Source organism: Hypanus sabinus, chromosome 10 (assembly GCF_030144855.1).
Source record: "Hypanus sabinus isolate sHypSab1 chromosome 10, sHypSab1.hap1, whole genome shotgun sequence".
Taxonomy (NCBI): Eukaryota; Metazoa; Chordata; class Chondrichthyes; order Myliobatiformes; family Dasyatidae; genus Hypanus; species Hypanus sabinus.
In genome coordinates this window covers 28,883,771-28,902,903 of record NC_082715.1, presented here as the reverse complement: position 1 = coordinate 28,902,903, position 19,133 = coordinate 28,883,771, and the positions used below count along the sequence as shown (strand labels likewise).

Below are 19,133 nucleotides of genomic sequence, written 5' to 3'. Positions count from 1 at the left end.
CCTCCAATTTTCTTTCATCTATGTGCCTATCTAAGAGTTTTTAAAATGCCCCTTATGTATCTGACTTAATCACCACACCCATCAGTACGTTCCACGCACCCTTCATTCTCTGTGTGAAAAACCTAACTTTGACGTTCCCCCTATGCTTTCCTCCAAACATCTTGAAGTTATATCCCCTTGTATCCACCCTGGGAAAAAGGTTACTGGTTGTCCACTCTATCAATGCCTTTCATCATTGTATTCACCTCACATCCTCCTTCTCTACAAAGAATACAGATCACGTTCACTCAACCTACAGTATCTTCATATGACATGCTCTCCAATCCAGGAGGCATCCTGGTAAATCTCCTTTGCACACTCTGTAAAGCTTCCACATCCTTTCTATAAAGAGGTGACCAGAAGTGAACACAATACTTCTCGTGTGATCTAACCAGAATTTTACAGAGTTGCATGACTTTCAAATCACGTCACGTTTAGTTGTCATTCAAACCATACATGGATACAACCGAATGAGAGAGCGTTCCTCTGGGGCCAAGGTGGAAAAGACACACACGACTGTTCAAAATATCAAGAAAGAAAAAAGAGCATAGAAAACACATTTTTAGTCCAAGAATCTGAGCAACAAGTCCCGCAAATTGATGGTTCCCAGCAGTTCATCCGGTAACACTTGAGGACAGCACTGACGAGAGAAGCCACCCCCAACCGAGCCCGGACACCATGCTACAACACAAGCCAGCAACTAGTGGCCGAGTCCTCACTACAACAGGTGACACTGCTGCCTCGCCGCCTCATCCATCACCAATCTTGGGAAGCAGGCCTGCGGCAATCGTTGTCTAACAGGGTCCTGCCATCGCAAAAGTAATGACCAAGACGGTCGCTCACAGTTTCACTGTATGCCACCTTTGCTCCATCTGGTCCCAACGTATCGATGCAGCTATAAAGAAGGCAAGAGAGCGCCTATAATTCATTAGCATTTTGAAGAGATTTGGTGTGTCAACAAATACACTCAAAAACTTCTATTGATGTATTGTGGAGAGCATTCTGACAAGCTGCATCTCTATCTGGTATGGGAGGGGTGCTACTGCATAGGACTGAAGGAAGCTGCAGAGGGTTGTAAATTTAGTCGGCTCTATCTTGGGTACTAGCCTACAAAGTACCCAGGACATCTTCAAGAAGCAGTCTCTCAGAAAGGCAGTGTCCATTATTAAGGACCTCCAGCACCCAGGGCATGCCCTTTTCTCACTGTTCCCATCAGGTAGAAGGTACAGAAGCCTGAAGGCACACACTCAGTGATTCAGGAACAGCTTCTTCCCCTCTGCCATCTGATTCCCAAATGGACATTGATCCCGTGAACATTACCTCACTTCTTTAATATGTATTATTTCTGTTTTTGCATGATTTTTAATCTATTTATTGCACATACAGTGTAATCTATTTATTTATTTATGATTATTACTTTTCTTCTTCTATATGATGTACTGCATTGAACTGCTGCTGGTAAGCTAACAAATTTCAGGACACATGCTGGTGATAATAAACCTGATTCTGATTCCGAATCAGACAATAATACACAACCACCTGCACATTTGGAAGTGGAAAGCTTTGTAAGTGAGTAAATGATTGAGATTTTTATGCCCTGATAGGGACATGTGTGTATTCAGGGATCTATGCAGGCTTCATCTCCTCTCTGTACCAGATCCCCGTAACACCTACTAAACTTGCAAGAATCTCACTGCACAGGCGATTCCACAGATGTTGGAAATCTTGATCAACACATGCAGAATGACAGAGGAACTCAGCAAGTCAGGTTGACTATGGAGGGGAATAGACAGTTGGTGTTTCGGACTGAGACCCTTCATGAGGACGGAACCGTTGACTATTTATTCCCTTCTATAGATGTTGCCTGACTTGCTGACTTTTTCTAGCATATTGTGTTTGTTGTTCTGTATCTTACTGCACAAGGTCCCACCTGCTCTTCACTGAGATAAAGTGGGTGAAATCATCTCTGTACAAGCACAGTGCCTGATGCAGTCATGAGCAGCAGATTGCAAGACAAAGTGGAGATTTAGCGGAGGTATTTGGAAAGATCCCACGGTGTGGAGGTTGGGAATCCACATGACCCTGAGCTTTGTGAAGCTGAGTGTGGTTAATGATCCTTATTCAGCATTTCACATATTTCAGTGATGACAGTTGTTTGTTGAAATATTCCGGTGTGATGAATCTCTGGAATTCTCTATCCCAGAGTGTTGTGGAGACTCTGGGGGAATTTAAGGTGGAGGAATCAGGGAATGGAAATGAATGTATCAGAATGTATCAGGGAATGGAAAGCCCTGGGAACTGGCATAGGAAAGGAGATGAGGCCTTGTTCATATTGAATGGCAGGGCAAATTTGAGAAACCAAATGGCCATTTCCTGTTGATACATTCATACTCCCTCATGCAGATAGGATATGTGTTTTTGCCATTCTTTTTTGGGGAGGGTGTTTCTCTTTGAACTGACTTCCTTGTTTTTTTTGTTTTGTGATAATCGGGAAAAGAAGAATCTCAGAGTTGTTCACTGCACACATACTTGGATAATAAATGAACCTTTGAACATTTAACCCTTGTTGAAGCTTTGAAGATGGTGGAAACAGGCTGTTTGCATATGGCCTCCTGCCCTGTGCTCCTCAATCAGTTCTGCAAGACTAATCAGTCCAATGATGCAGTTGTTTCCTTCAGTAATGGGGTGCTTCCTGCAGTGGCTATCTTACAACAGTGAGAATCTGATTAAGAATTAAGAATTAAGATTAAGATTAAGAATTAGATCCAGTTCTTTGGTCAATAATCAGCGCAGCATGAACTACCAGCTCTGTTCCTTTAGCACTGGTGTCAGACACTACAGTTACATTTGTGTTTGTGAATGGCCTTGAAAGTGATGTTTATCATCACAGTGAATAGGTTTGTTAACAATTTCAATATTTCTACACTTGAAGTGTTCCCTCTGATGGGAGAATAGGTTAAATGATATTTTTGCTTAAAGACAATACATCTTGATGGTCCCAACAGAGAATTAGATTTCAAATTAGGTTAATTATGTGCACAGGTCACTTTAGTGCTGTGACTAATCTAGAGACACATCAGCAGAATAAACAGGATATTGAATGATGTTTATAGAACCACTAAGTGCTTGTTAACAATTACAAGCTTTGAATAGACTTTTGGGACACATTGCATAGTTTTTGTCCCTTTAAGTGGTTGAAGGATAGTAGATTGGCTAATGTTTGGAAAAAAAAGAATAATTCATAACACAGAACATTTTACAGATTTGGCAGTTTAACAATTAGGGAGGACTCGGGTCAGTCACTTGTCCTTTCCAGGAAGAGGAGGGTGTTCTTCTCCCAGAGTAGCTGAAATATTTTTCTGTCTTGGGTTGTCCCTCTGCAAGCCTTCAAAGAGAAATTGCAAAAGTTCTTGGCTGAAGCAAACATCACATTGTAGAAAAAAATGTGTTTTCAGTTCTTGTACATATAACAAGAATGATGTTCTAGAGTGGTTTTGCTATGGACAGCTGTGGAGCCTAAGTCATTGGGTATATTTAAAGTGGAGGTTGATAGGCTCTTTTTTAGTAATGGTGTTACTCATAAAGATGGCTGTTATCAGCCATGGTAGAATTACCAAGCAGACTTGATGGGCCAAATGGCATAAGTCTGCTCCTATGTCTTCTCGTCTTAGAGTCATAGAAAAGTACAGCAGAGAAATAACCACTCAGTGTCAAACCATTTAAACTGCTTACTTCCATCAACCTACACACAGACCATAGCCCTCCATACCCTTATCATCCACATACCTATCCAAACTTCTCTTAAATGTTGAAATCAAGTTCGCACGCATCACCTGTGCAGGCAACTCAATCCAAATGCTCACGATCCTCTGAGTGAAGGCGTTTCTCCTCATGTTCCCCTTAAGCTTTTCACCTTTCAACCTTAACCCATGACCTCTAGTTATAGTCCCGCCCAACCTCAGTGGAAAAAGCCTGCTTGCATTTACCCTGTCTATACCCCTCATAATTTTGTATATTTCTATCAAATCTCCTCTCAATCTTCTACATTCCTAGGAATAAAGTCCTAACCTGTTCAATCTTTCCTTACAACTCAGTTCTTCCTTGTAAATTTTCTCTGTACCCTTTCAACCTTATTTACATCTTTCCTATAGGCAGGTAAGTAAAACCTGCATTCAAAAATCCAAAATAGGCCTCACCAATGTCTTATACAAATTCAATGTAACATCCCATCTCCTGTACCCATGCTTATAATCATCCAAGGAGGTGGGGGAAATAATGTTTCCAAATTTTTGTTTTGACTTTACTAGCCCTGGCTTTTTCTGGTTCAGTATCTCTGAAGATATTTTGAGGCTCTGGGGAGGAGGGGCGCTGGTGGGGTTGAGTGAAGTTTGAGTCAACTTACTTCAGTCATTTCTTGAATGTTCAAGTCTTTATCTTTGTCCATTTCTATTTCAAAAGTATGTGAATTGCTGAGAATTACATTTGATTGATTAATAAAGCATTCTTTTGTGTTTTACAGAATTTCTTGGAAACTGTAAACTCCGTGATTTCTAATGAATCAATAGAAACCTGGGGTATTCTCTCCAGCACGAAAAATGAAACTATCAGTTCTAAATTATTACAGTCAGTGGAGAAATTTAGTAGTCGTCTCAACCTGACGAGTAACCCTTTAGATGTTAAAAAGGAGAATCTACAGCTCAGAGCTACTAAAATTGACAGCCGTAAAACAAAAAGCCCCTTTAATGTAACCTTCCATAATTTTGGCACTGAAAGCTACACCAATTTATCTACTAATTTAACAATTCCCACTGATGCACTTGAAAAGTTGGTAAACAATGTAGTTGTCACAATTGCATATCCAACATTGATTGATATTTTACCCAGCAATGCAAACTTCGAAGGAGATTTCTCAATTAATGGTCTTGTTGTGACAATAACATTAAGTGATAAGAAACCCATTAAAACTAAGATGAACTTCTCAACGAGAAACCCTACACTTGATTTTAACTCTGCCCAATGTGCATTTTGGGACTTTAGTCATAATGGTATATGGAATAATGATGGCTGTACGCCAGATCTTGACGGAGAAAACATCATTTGTAATTGTGAACATTTGACATCCTTTTCCATTTTAATGTCCACTAAGCCAGTGAAGGACAGTATTCTGAGTTCTATAACCCAAATTGGAGTTGCTGTTTCTCTAGCAAGCTTAACAATAACCATCATTATAGAAGCAGTGGTATGGAAGCACGTGACCAAGAGTAAAAAATCACATATTCGCCACGTGGCAATTCTGAACATTGCTATCAACTTGCTGATAGCAGATGTATGGTTTATCGTGGCAGACTCCGTAAAAGAAGATTCAGGAGTTTGTGTGGCCGCGACCTTTTTCATTCATGTTTTCTACCTCGCCTTATTCTTTTGGATGTTCACCCTTGGCCTTCTACTTATGTACCACCTGGTTTTCTTACTCCACAATATCAGCAAATCTGTTTTGATGGGAATCTCATTTGGCATCGGCTATCTGTGTCCAATAATAATTTCAGCCATTACAATTGGAGTTACCTATCCACAGAACAGTTACATAAGAAAAGATGCCTGTTGGCTCAGTTGGAGGGAAAAATACCCGATACTTGCTTTCGTTATACCGGCTTTGTCTATCATCGCAAGCAACTTTATTGTTCTAGTTGTGGTCATATTCAAGCTCCTACGACCAACAATTGGAGACAGGCCCAGGAGCCATAATGAGGAGAAGGATACAATAAAACCGATTGTGAGGAGCATTGCAGTGCTAACCCCAATCCTTGGACTCACGTGGGCATTTGGAATACCAACCTTTCAAAAGAATCCCCATATTGCTTTCCAATACATATTTACAATTCTCAATGCATTTCAGGTATGTATTAAAAAAGGATTATGACATTTGATGTATAACTGTGTAGTTATAAGTGGTTCAGTTCAATAGATGATTTGATAAAAGTCTGCACAACATTTTCTATGTGACAGTAACTAAAGTCCAACACATGGATGAGTCCTGCAGCGTAGGGATCATGGAAAATTTTGTTTTTTGAGAGCCCATTCGCCATGACAGTGAAATAGAATATCACTGAAGTTGCTTGATCTGAGTGTTTGCCGCACTTTGTTTTTTATTTCAGATTTCCAGCATCTGCAGTTTTCTTGATTTCTGTGTCACTACTCCATGGGGCGCTTCTCGGAATTGCAATTTCAACATTGTCAGCGCATCTCAACATGCATCATGGGGGAGCACTGCCATACTTCTAAAGGATAACCACAATTGTAGTGAAGACAAAGAACAATAGATAATAGTTAATCAAACCACTGAGGTACTTCAGGGTTAAATAAGTGACACAAATCTCAATCCAAAAATGGCAGCTGGAAAATTTAAATTCAATAAGTTAATATTGAATCTGAGGAATAAACTGGTACCATAAACACTGGAACATTAGAATTCTACAGCACAGTACAGATCCTTCAGCCCTCAATGTTGGGCCAACCCATATACTGCTTAAAACGAGTACTAAACCCACACTACCCTGTAACCCTCTATTTTCTTTCATTCATGTGCCTGTCCAAGCGGCTCTTAAATACCCCTAATGTTTTAGCCTCCACCACCTTTCATTCCAGGCACCCACGACCCCTGATGTCTCCCCTAAACTTTCCTCCTTTAACATTGTACATATACCCTCTGATGTTTGCTATTCATGCCCTGGGAAACAGGTACTGGCTATCCACCCTTTCTATGCCTTTCATAATCTTGTAGACCTCTATTAAGTCCCCTCTCATCCTTCTACGCTCCAAGGAGAATAGTCACAGCTCTGCTAACCTAGCCTCAAAAGACTTGTTTACCAATCCAGGCAACACCCTAGTAAATCTCCTTTACATCTCTCCATAGCTTCCAAATTCTTCCTATAATGCGGTGACCAGAACTGAACACAATACTCTAAGAAGCATCTATAAGGAGAAGCGCTGTCGATATTTTGGGCCGAGACCCTTCGTCAGGACTAACTGAAAGGAAAAATAGTAAGAGGTTTGAAAGTAGTGGGGGGAGGGAGAAATGCGAAATGATGGGAGAAGACCGGAGGGTGTGGGATGAAGCTAAGAGCTAGAAAAGTGATTGGCGAAAGTGATACGGAGTTGGAGAAGGGAAAGGATCATGGGACGGGAGACCTCGGGAGAAAGAAAGTAGGGGGGGAGCACCAGAGGGAGATGGAGAACAGGCAAACAACTAAATATGGGGTAAGAAGGGGAGGAGGGGCATTAACGGATGTTAGAGAAGTCAATGTTCATGCCATCAGGTTGGAGGCTACCCAGCCGGTATATAAGGTGTTGTTCCTCCAACCTGAGTTTGGATTCATTTTGACAATAGAGGAGGCCATGGATAGACATATGAGAATGGGAGTGGGACGTGGAATTAAAATGTGTGGCCACTGGAAGATCCTGCTTTTTCTGGTTAGTCCTGACGAAGGGTCTCGGCCCAAAACGTCGACAGCGCTTCTCCTTATAGATGCTGCCTGGCCTGCTGTGTTCCACCAGCATTTTGTGTGTGTTGTTTGAATTTCCAGCATCTGCAGATTTCCTCGTGTTTGCACAATACTCTAAGTGTGGTCTCCCCAGAGATTTGTAGAGTTGCAACATGACCTCTTTACTCTTGAACTCAATCCCCCTATTAATGAAGCCTAGCAGCCCATAGGCCTCCTTAACTATCCTATCAACCTGCGCAGCGACCTTGAGGGATATATGGATTCGAACCCCAAGGTCCCTTTGTTCATCCACACTCTTAAGTAACTGACCACTAACCCTGTACTCAGTCTTCTGGTTTGTCCTTCCAAAATGCATCACCTCACACTTATCTGGATTGAACTCCATCTGCCACTTTTCTGTCCAACTCTGCATCCTGTCTATATCCTCTTGTAGCCTTCGATAACTTACAGCTCCATCCACAAGTTCTCCAATCTTTGTGTCATCTGCAAACCTACTCATCCATCCCTCCGCCTCTTCATCTGGGTCACTTATAAAAATCACAAAGAGCAGGGGTCCCAGGACAGATCCTTGCAGCACTCTACTAGTCACCGACCTCCAGGCAGAATTCTTTCCTTCCACTACTACCCTCTGCTTTCTTCCCATAAGCCAGTTTTTTTATCCAAACAGCCAAGGTTCCACTGACCCATGCCTCATGACTTTCTGGATGAGTCTCTCGTGGGGGATCTTCTCAAATGCCTTGCTAAAATCCATGCAGACCACATCTACCACACTACCCTCATCAATTTCTTTTGTTAGCTCTGCAAAAAACTCAATTAGGCTCGTGAGACACAACCTTCCCTTCACAAAGCCCCGTTGACTATCCTTGAGTAGACTGTACTTCTCCAAATGCTCGTAGATCCTATCCTTAAGAATCCTTTCCAATAGTTTGCAGACCACCAACGTAAGACTCACTGGTCTATAGTTCCCAGGATTCTCCCTATTACCTTTTTTAAACAAGGGAACTACATTTGCCATTCTCCAGTCCTCCAGCACCTCCCCTGCAGCCAAAGAGGATTCAAAGATAAAAATAAACTGTTTTACTAATTCACTTCTATACTCTTGGAAGGAAATCTTGTTGTTTATATTGGTAATTGGTTAATTATTGTCCCATGTCCTGAAATGCAGTAAAAAGTCTTGTCTGCTCACCATCCATGTGGATCATTCCGTACACAATACATTGAGGGAGTACAAAGGAAAGAAATCAGAATGTAGAAAATAAGGTATCATAATGACAGTGAAAGAGCAGTACTTTCTTACTTACCTAATGCCTGTTACACCACTGAGTTTTTGGGCAATGATGAAGGTCCTCAATCTCAGTCTATATAAACGCATTCTTCATTGCTCTTTCTGTAAATTGTTTTTTGACTGGCCAAGGTTGATAGTTCTGAGCTGGACCACCAAACCTAGAATGGAATATTACAAAATGTTTGTAAGGTTTTATGGATCTATTTGTTAATTGCTGAAAATTATTTTTCATTTCTAGGGTTTCTTTATTTTGGTCTTCGTAACATGCATGGATAAAAAGGTGAGCTTCCGCTGTTATCTTCACCAGTTTTCCTACAATTTGTTTTGAAGCGAACCTAAAAATATGTTTTATTCTTTTTTTTAAAACAGGTGCAAGAGGCTCTATTGAAGAAGTTCTCATTGATTGGATTTTCTTACCGATCAGAGGTAAGGGAGTTAAAATAGCACACAAACAGAGCAGATTCTGAAAAAGAAAATAACTTTTTATGGTATGTTTAGGGGTTTGGAGAAATGTGGGTAAATGTGAGGTCAGAAAGATGAGTTTGGTATTGGTTTCTCATGGAAACTGGAGAATTAGAGACATCAAAACACCTGATGGTCCTCGGGACAGGGATCAGGCAGCACAAACTTCCTGTGCAAATGAGAATGTAGACAGCAAGAAAAAAGGACAGTGTCAGGAGTCTGAGAGATGGAGATAGAAAAGGATGAAAGAATTGGACAAGATGATAAGTGTTTCTAAGACAGAGAGTTGTGGAGGAAGGGTCACCCACCCACCACACCAACTCCACCTTCACCATCAACAATCACTGAGTATGTTAACGATGTGACAAAGTGTAATATGGTGAATGCATCTCTCCATGAATGGTCCAATTTCAGTTCATGTGCACACTTCTCAAAAATCAAAATAAAATCATATCAAGTTTAATTATCTTTCAAACCATACATGGATATAACCAAATGAGACAGCATTCCTCTGTGCTAAGCTGAAGAAACAGACAAATGCAATCAAAATAACGAGCAAAGAGAAAAAAGTACAAAGTCACATTAGTAAACACATTTTTAGTCAAAGTCAATGAGTGACAAAGTCCACAAATTGATGGTTCATGGCAGTACAACCTGTAATTCCACTAACCCAACACCGGAGGGCAGCACTGACTGGAGAGGACACCCCCAAATGAGGCCATACACCACACTACAAAGCATGTTCAAAGATTGACCCTAGTCCTCTCTACAACCAAGGCGACATACTGCCTCACCGCCTGTCTGACCACCAAACATGGGAAACATGCCTGTGGCAATCAATGTCCAACAAGTTCTTTCAATCGCAAAAGAAATAACCAAGATAGTCACTCATGGTTTCACTAGATGCCACTCATGCCAATTCAAAAGCACCAACTCTGGTGCCTTGAAGTAGTAGGCAGCAGCATTGTCTGCACCCAGGTCAGCTTTCTGAACAAAGTCGGGCTCCTCCTGCAGCCCAACAGCCCGACACAGTTCCCTCAGCCCAAAGGTTGACTTGCCTCACTCGGCCCAAAGGTTGACTTGCCTCACTCGGCCCAATGATCTGACTCGACTCCCTCAGTTCAACAACCCGATTCGCCTCCCTGACTCGCCTTCCTCAGTCTGACGACCCAAGTCGCCTTCCCTGAACCGTCAGCTGGCTCTTCGGAAAAACGAGCAGCTCACTGAGGCAGTAGATCCATTGTACACGGAGTGATTGCAGTCAAGAATAGTCTTAATATGTATTAAAACACATTTAACAAAGAAAAGATCTGCTTTGGTTGGCCCCCAAGAGGCTGCATGTATACATGCCACCACTTTACCAGAAGAAACCCTAAGAAAGAGTAAGATAAGGAAACACAAACCCCATAGAGGGATCAGAAATGGAGTAATTTCAAGTTCCTGGGTGTTAAGATCTCTGAGGATCTAAACTGGTCCCAAGTCTAAGTTTACAGAAAGTCGTAAAACTAGTCAGCTCCATTATAGGTACTAGCTTCCATAGTATCCAAGACATCTTCAAGGAACTGAGCTTAAAAAAGGCCATGTCCATTATTAAGGACCCCCATCACCCACAGTATTCCTTCTATTGTTACTATCAGGAAGGACGTACAAAAATCTGAAGGAGCACACTCAGCAATTCAGGAACAGCTTCTTCCCCTCTGCCATTTGATTCCTACATGGACATTAAACCAATATTTCTGTTTTTGCACTGCTATTGTTTATTTGACTATTTAATACATATAGATATACTTACTGTAATTTATTTATTAATTACTATATTTATAATGTATTGCTTTTTACTGCCGCCATTAAGTTAGCAAATTTCACGACATATGACTGTGATATTAAACCCAATTCTGATTCTGATTCTTCATCTGAGTTGTGAGAAATTGTGAGGAAAAGGTGGAATCAACATTGGCTTTTCAGTGAATATATAACAATATGAAGATGGAATGAAATAGGTCACTGGACAAGCAGTCATTACAACCACCGAAAAAAAAATTATGTAAAATTCATTGGTGTTTAGGTCCACGTATCCATGCCTATCAAGATATGTATTTAGTCTTGCAGATCGTTTCTTTTCATTGTGCTGGTTTTAAACAATTCGGATATTTAGAAAGTAAAAGAGAGGCAAGTGTGGAAATCAGCCCACTGGAAAATGACTCTGGGGAGGTAATAATTGGAGCCAAAGAAGTAGCAGGTGAAAATAATAAGAATCTCACATCGATCTTCACTGTGGAAGACATGAGCAGTATGCCAGAAATTCCTGAGTGTCAGGAGCAAGAAGAGAGTGTGGTTGCTAAGGAGAAGGTGCTTGTGTAGTTGTAAGACCTGAAGGTACATATGCCACTGGATGGTGGGACTAGATGGATCACACCCCAGAGTTATGGAGGTAGGTAGTGCTGAGCAAACTTGTGGGCCTAAAGATAGACAAGTCCTCTGGTCCTGCTGGAATGCACCTCAGAGTACGGAAAGAAATTGCAGAGGTTATAGTTGAGGCTTTGTTGACAATTTATCAAAATTCTCCAGACTCTGGGCAGGTCCCCATGGATTGGAATATGGCGAATATTCAAAAAAGAATATAGGCAAAACCAGGTAGTTTATAGGCCAATTAGTTTAACATCTATTGTTGGGAAGATGCTTGAAGTTATTATTAAGGAAGAAATAGTTAGGCACTTGGAAAGGACCACGACTGTTCACAATATACATTAACGATCTGGAAAAGGAGACCAAGTGTAGTGTATCTAAGTTTGCTGATGACACTAAATTGAGTGGAAAAGCTAATTGTGCAGGGGATACTGAGAGTCTGCAGAGGGATATAAATAAGTTAAACGGGTGGGCAAGATGAGGCAAATGGAGTACAATGTTGGTAAATGCAAGGTCACCCACTTCAGAATGTAAAATGGATGATCAGATTATTATTTAAATGGTAAAACACTGCAGCATGCTGCTGTGCAGAAGATCTTGGGAGTGCTTGTGCATGAATTGCAAAAAGTTGGTTTGCAGGTGCAGCAGGCTATCAAGAAGGCTAATGGAATGTTGGCCTTCATTGCTAGAGAGATTGAATTTAAGAGCAGGGAGGTTGTGCTGCAACTGTACAGGCTACTGATGAGGCTGCATCTGGAGTACTCTATACAGTTCTGGTCTCCTGACTTGAGAAAGGATATTCTGAGTTTGGAGGTAGTGCAGAGGAGGTTTACCGGGTTGATTCCAAAGATGAGGGGGGTTAAACTATGAGGAGAGATTGAGTCACCTGAGACTGTACTCAGTGGAATTCAGAAGGATGAGTGGAGATCTTATAGAAGCATCTAAAATTATGAAAGGGCAGGAAGATAAAGATAAAGGCAGGAAAGTTGTTTCCACAGCAGGTGAGACTGGAACTAGGGGACATAGTCTCAAGATTCAGGGGAGAAGATTTAGGATGGAGTTGAGGAGAGACTGTTTTTCCCAGAGAGTGTTGAATCTATGGAATTCTCTGCCCAGAGAAGCAGTTGAGGCTTCTTCACTAAATATATTTAAGACACAGTTAGATAGGTTTTTATGTAGTAAAGGGATTAAGGGTTATGGGGAAAAGGCAGGTAGATGGAGCTGAGTTTACGGATGGATCAGCCATAATCTTATTGAATGGCGGGGCAGGCTTCATGGGCTGGATGGCCTACTCCTGCTCCTATTTCTTATGTAAGGTTGAGGGGAGTAGATTCAGGATGGAGATAAGGAGGAACTGCTTTTCCCAGAGAGCAATGAATCAGTGGAAATTTCTGTTGAATGAAGCAGTGGAGGCTATCTCAGTAAATATATTTCAGACGAGGTTGGATAGATTTTTGCATATGAGGGAATTAAGGATTATAGGGAAGAGGTAGGTCGATGGTCAGATCAGCCACGATCCTACTGAATGGCAGAGCAGGTCTGACAGGCCAGATTGCCTACTCCTGCTCCTATTTCGTATGTTCTTGTGTTCTCAGAGTGGTAGCTGAAGAGATTGTGGAGGCGTAAGTCATGAACTTTCAAGAATCACATGGTTCTGGAGGACTGGAAAATTGCAAATATCACTCCACTCTTTAAGAGGAGAGTGAGGCAGAAGAAAGGAAATTATAAGCCAGCAACCCTGACTTCTGTGGTTGGGAAGATGTTGGAGGCAATTATTAATGACAAGGTTTCAGGGCACATGCAGACAAGTGATGAAATAGGCTGAAGTCAGCATAGTTTACTTAAGGGGAAATCTTGCCTGAAGTATTGGAACTCTTTGAGGAAGTAACAGGCAGCTATACAAAGGAGAGTCAGCAGATGTTGTTTACTTGGATTCTCAAAAAGTCTTTGACAAGGTGCCACACATGAGGCTGTGTAACAAGAGTCTACGGTATTGCAAGAAAAAAAGCATGGACAAAGCACTGGCTGATTGGAAGGAGGCAAACAGTGGGAGTAAAGGGGCTTCTTTTAGTTGGCTGCCGGTAACTAGTGGTGTTCTACAGGGGTTAGTGTTGGGACTGCTTCTTTTCAAGTTATATTTCCATGAATTGGATGATGGAATTGTGGCTAAGTATGGAATATTGAAAGTTGAAGATAGAATGAATGTGGAGAGGATTTTTCTATAATGGGTGAGCCTAGGACCACAGCACGAGTATAGAGGGAGCTCGAACAGAGATGAGGAGGAACTTCTTTAGCTAGATGATGATGAATCTGTAGAATTCATTGCCACAGGTGGCTGTGGAGATCATTGGATGTATTTAAAGAAGAGTTTGATAGGTTCTTGATTGGTCAGGGTGTCAACGGTTACATGGAGAAGGCGGGAGAATGAGATTGAGAGGTATTATAATATGGCCTTTGTGGAATGGTGGAGCAGACTTGATGGACCAAATGGCTGAATTCTGCTTCTATGTATTAATGGTTTTATGGGCTAATTCCATAGAAACATGGAGATATTGTTAGGTTCTAATTACCATAGTTGTTGGTTTTTGCCCTTTATTGCAAGATGTGCCAGAGGTATGGTGAGCACCAGATGAGGAATTCTTGTTGTAACTGTGTGCAGTCAACTTATTTATAGCAAGCTATACTTACTTGGGAAGTAGCACATATTTTTTCATTTGATTTCATCCTGAATACAAGTAAAGAAAGAACTGGGCTTAGTCCAGAAAAGTTAGAGGAGATTTCATAACACAAAAGGATGTTATTCCCTGTACCCTGTGCCCCGACCAGCCTTCCTCCATGCCTCAACCTTTACCACACTTAAACTCCAGGGGGCTGGAGGCAAATAGTCATTGTGGTAAACTTCAATAGTTCTTCTTTGGAACAGTGTGATATCTGAGATATGGTTTATACAGTTATTTATTTATTTATTTATTTATTTCAGATACGGTGGAGAGTAGCCCATTCCAGCCCTTTGAGCCATGCTACCCAGCAATCCCCAATTTAGTATGAGCCTAATCATGGGACAATTTACAATGACCAGTTAACCTACCAAATGGTATGTCTTTGGACTGTGAGAGGAAACCCATATGGTCAAGGGGAGAACGTACAAACTCCTTACAGACAGCAGTGAGAATTGAACACAGGTTCCCAGTACTGTAAAGCATTGTGCTAACTGCTGTGATGCTCATAGTTCAATGCCTCCAAGAGGGAACATCATTTTTGAGTAGGAAAGTTTTATGTAGTTCTCAATTGCATTCTCATAATTGCTGATGTAGGTCCCTGGTTAAGGTTTCTACTGCTATGCTCTGAGATATTTTATTTTAACAGTTTTCTGTTGAAGCAGTGTGTTCTGTTGGAAAGAATGTTTCTGCTTTGGCTAAAGACAAGGAGCCATGTTGTCCAACTTAGGGATGTTGTGTCAGCCAATCAGGATTGCTGGATGTGTGAGAAGATTCTGGAGAGCTGGGGGGGGGGGGGGGGGTGGGGAAGAGTTTACTGAAGGACAGCTTTTTGGTGGGAGGTGCAGAGAGATGAGCACCAGGGGAGATGCCTGTAGGATCCCATCCGAGGGGGTGACCTGATTGCAAGAAGTGCTTCATAGGTGGATGATTCCAAGAAGGGAAACTCTACTTGCAGTTGCTGATGAGCTGTCGCGCTGTGACTAGAGTGCTACACCCAGCAAATACAGGAATGAGTCCTGATAAAGGGTCTCTGCCAGTAATGTTGACTGTTCACTTGTTTCCATGGACGCTGTCTGGCCTGCTGAGCTTCTTCAGCATTTTATTTGTGTTGTTAATGATTATGAGCACACTTAGACTGGTTTAACTATAGTGGGCCCTTTTATCTTTTTTCTTTCTCTGTTAGCTGTTTGATAAAGTAGAAAGTTGGTAATATCTGATCTTAAAAAACTTATGCTGGTGTATGATCTGTCTTTTCTGGGTTACCGATAACTGTGCATGGGCAGTATTTATAAAGCATTTGCTCAAGTTGATGTTTCTTTAATTGGAACAGCACAACATTCCTGTTTGGTTGAACCCCATATCGTATATATATATAGCCATCCGTTAGTCTCATGAGACCATGGATTTGTGCCTTGAAAGGTTTCCAGGTCGTAGGCCTGGGCAGGGAGACCGGCAGTTCCCCAAGCTGGAAGCCTTTCCCTCGCCATGCCACCGATGTTGTCCAAGGGCACTAGGACCCAAGCAGCTTGGCACCAGTGTTGTCGCACCAGTGTTGTTAAGTGCCTTGCTCAAGGACACACAAACACGCTGCCTCAGGCTGAGGCTCGAACCAGTGACCTTCAGGTTACTAGTCCAATGCCTTATCCACTAGGCCACACACCAACACAACCCCATATCAGACTGACCCTATATGTTTATTGCTTAGGAAAGGTGGCCTTCTCACCATTGAGTAATATGGCTGTTCACAGAGTTAGCTAATGAGCCAAGTTGGTGTTCGAGCCCCGGTGACAGGATTGCACTGATAAGTGTTAAAGAGACATTCTGAACTGAGAAATGGATAAAGGAGGAATTAGAAGGAAGCTGTTTCTTCATGCATTGACACCATCCCTTTACTTTTTCAGTCTGAACAGATTCCTTTCACAGGAAGGGTTATCTTGAAGCATGAAATTGCACTTTCTGGGAGGATAAGTAAGTATAACATAAAACTGAGCACAGCTGGTCTGAAGTAATTACTATAACTTTCTTAGAAGTAGCTATCATTTAGCAGTGAGTAAATCAGTAGCTTGTAGTATTTTAATTATTTGGTTAAATTGGCTACATAGACCTGATTGAGCATAGCATAGAACAGTACGTCACAGTAACAGACCTCTTGGCACAGAATATTGTGCCAAAAAATTAATAATCAAACAGCCAACCAAACTATTCCCTTACGCCGACACAATGACCATATCCCTCCATTTTCCTCACATTCTTGTGCCTATCCAAACGTCTCTTAAATGTCCCTAATATATCTGCCTCTACCATCACCCAGGCAGCACCAACCAGTCACCCACCATTCCGAGTAAAAATTCTGGTCTCTCACATCACCTTTAAAATTGCACCCCCCGAAACACTTTAAATCATGCTCTCTGGTATGAGGCATTTCATCTCTCGGAAGAAGATGCTGTCTGTCTACTTTATCCATGCTTCGCTAATCTTATAAACCTCCATCCGATCTCCCCTCAGTTTCCACCACCCCAGAGAAATCAACCCAAGTTTGTCCAACCTCTGCAATGACAGAAGCCCTGTCTGCCAGTAAGATTGCGTGTTTACCCCCTCAGTAATATTCGGTATCTCCACTCTTGCCTCTCTCCCACTACTGCCTGTTTCTAAGCTTGATGAATCCTCTCTTGCCAATCACCCAACTTAGACTAAACCTCATTGTAGCTTCTACCCTGCCTGTGGTATTCTCCCTTTCCATCTTTTTTCCCTTAAGTGTTTCTTCACAGGATGTGAACTAAGTAGATAAAGCAAAGTGTGTTGCCTTTCCTAAAATGCCTTCTTATTGATTGGATAGTTTAACCTATTTTGGATGGTATTTATTGTGAGCCAAGTCAAGCACTCTTTATATCCAGTGAGGAGAGTATACTTTGGCTGGCTGCAATCAGTGCAGAGCATAGTGAAAGAAGGAAGGTGAAAGCAGTTAGACTATTGTGAGAGTTGGTCAGTATTCAAGTGGTCAATCTTTGGCTCCACAGGGTCAGTGTCAAAGTGGTTTGGGATTGGCTCAATAGGTTTGGATGAGAGCAGTCTTGGTCAAGCATAGGTGGAGGTTCTATGTAAGTAAATGAGTAAGTTTATTTCACACATAGCTAGTGCACTGAGAATGGGTTCAGAAGTAGTGGTATGTTCTTTGTTTGAGATGTGGCAACTGTGGGAAGCCTCCAATTTCCCAGATAGCTGTATCTGCATAAACTGCACTGAGCCTTAGAGATCGTGTTAAGTACCTGCATCTGCAGCTGGATGACCATCAGCTCTCATGAGAAAGTGAGGAGGTGATAGATAGGAGCTACAGGGAGGTAATCACCCTAAGAGAATAAAATTTTAAAATACTGCCCATACTGCCTTATTCTTCCTGTGTTTGACACCTCCCCCAGAATTACGTTATAGTCTGTGTTCTCTGCTCTTCCTCCTCACTCAACCCATTAGATGATAACATTTGGGTATCTCAGTTTCACACTCTGAGCTCTGTCTACCAATCACTCTGCATTTCGTCTCTCATCCTTTTGAAAATTCCTCATATGATCATAACTTTGATCATCTTTCCTCGCTTTTCTCCCATCGTAGCTCATCAGGTTCTAATCACAGTGCTTCATTGGCAGAGAAATTGCACTGGAAGTACAATCTGTTGTTAAAACTGATGTCTTGTTCAGTACTGAAGTAAAGCAGCAGATGAACCAGTAAAAAGATGTGCATTAATATGGCATTACTGCTTAACTTTAACCATATAATTTCCTGTTGCTCTTTCAGAGAAGTCCAATATTTCAGGTTGCTTACATTCAGATAGCAAGGACAAACTCCTGGGCTATTCTACTCTGAATTAACTGCTGAAGCTCAGAAGACAGAACTGACTCTTCAGATGCAGAGGAGATTTGATTACCAGCTCAACAAAACTATTTCAGCAGTGAATTAAGAAGAAATTATTATTTATGACAGAAATTTCAAAACTGTAGGGAATATTTGGTATGTAAATAATATGCATTATTCCAAAGGATAAGCATTTTTTTCTTTGTATCCTAGGGCAATAATTAATATCAATGAAGAATAAGAACATTGTGGATATTAAAAACAATTAACTACTGTATTATATAGATTGGCATAAGATTTTGCCATTAATTAAATAATTCACTCACATAGATTTTTCAAACTGGGTAATTTAGTCATGCAGACAATATTCAGATTTAATTTTAGATAAAAGACACAACATGCTGGAGGAACTCAGCAGGTTAGGCAACATCCATGGAAAGGAACAAACAGTTGATGTTTCACACCATAACCATTCTTCAGAACTTCTGCTTTGGATTTCAAACATTTCAGAGTTTCTTTTGTTTATTTTTTTCACTTTAGATAGCTATATTTGTGTACTGCTTATTTTGTCTGATTACAGGTACCTCCCCCTACAGCCAGTGCAATCTCAGGTATATCTTTATCTCCTATAATGAATCTGCTGAATTTCTCATGGCTTCTTGTGTTTTGTACTTTTCCAAAAGCATAGGATTACTCTCAGCCTCCAAAATTTGCTTTGTTTCTCATTGGAAGGGCGTAGAACTTTGCAGAAACAATTCTCAGGCACATTGGACATCATTACCTTCCTTTACTAACCTTCTTATTGAATACACCACAGATCAGCATGAAGATGTCATTTGGGTGTACAGAAGATAATAGTATTTCATGGGCAAG

General features: G+C 41.3%; 1 protein-coding gene across 1 annotated transcript; it reads left to right on the top strand.

Moving 5' to 3' along the window:
* The first annotated feature begins 717 nt into the window (after positions 1 to 717).
* LOC132400416 (adhesion G protein-coupled receptor F5-like) lies at positions 718 to 18,272 on the top strand. The gene is made up of 5 exons (XM_059981356.1): positions 718 to 822; positions 4,559 to 5,935; positions 9,065 to 9,106; positions 9,196 to 9,252; positions 18,204 to 18,272. Exons 1-5 carry the CDS (start codon positions 718 to 720, stop codon positions 18,270 to 18,272), a joined length of 1,650 nt encoding a protein of 549 aa, XP_059837339.1.
* Positions 18,273 to 19,133: the final 861 nt, after the last annotated feature.

What these genes read in the sequence shown, in the direction of transcription:
- LOC132400416 (XM_059981356.1), top strand. Translation starts at nt 718, where the DNA reads ATGCTACAACACAAGCCAGCAACTAGTGGCCGAGTCCTCACTACAACA. An exon ending in TCTTGGGAAGCAGGCCTGCG is followed by an intron (nt 823 to 4,558) that starts GCAATCGTTGTC and finishes TGTGTTTTACAG; the next exon opens with AATTTCTTGGAAACTGTAAA. An exon ending in TAACATGCATGGATAAAAAG is followed by an intron (nt 9,107 to 9,195) that starts GTGAGCTTCCGC and finishes TTTTTAAAACAG; the next exon opens with GTGCAAGAGGCTCTATTGAA.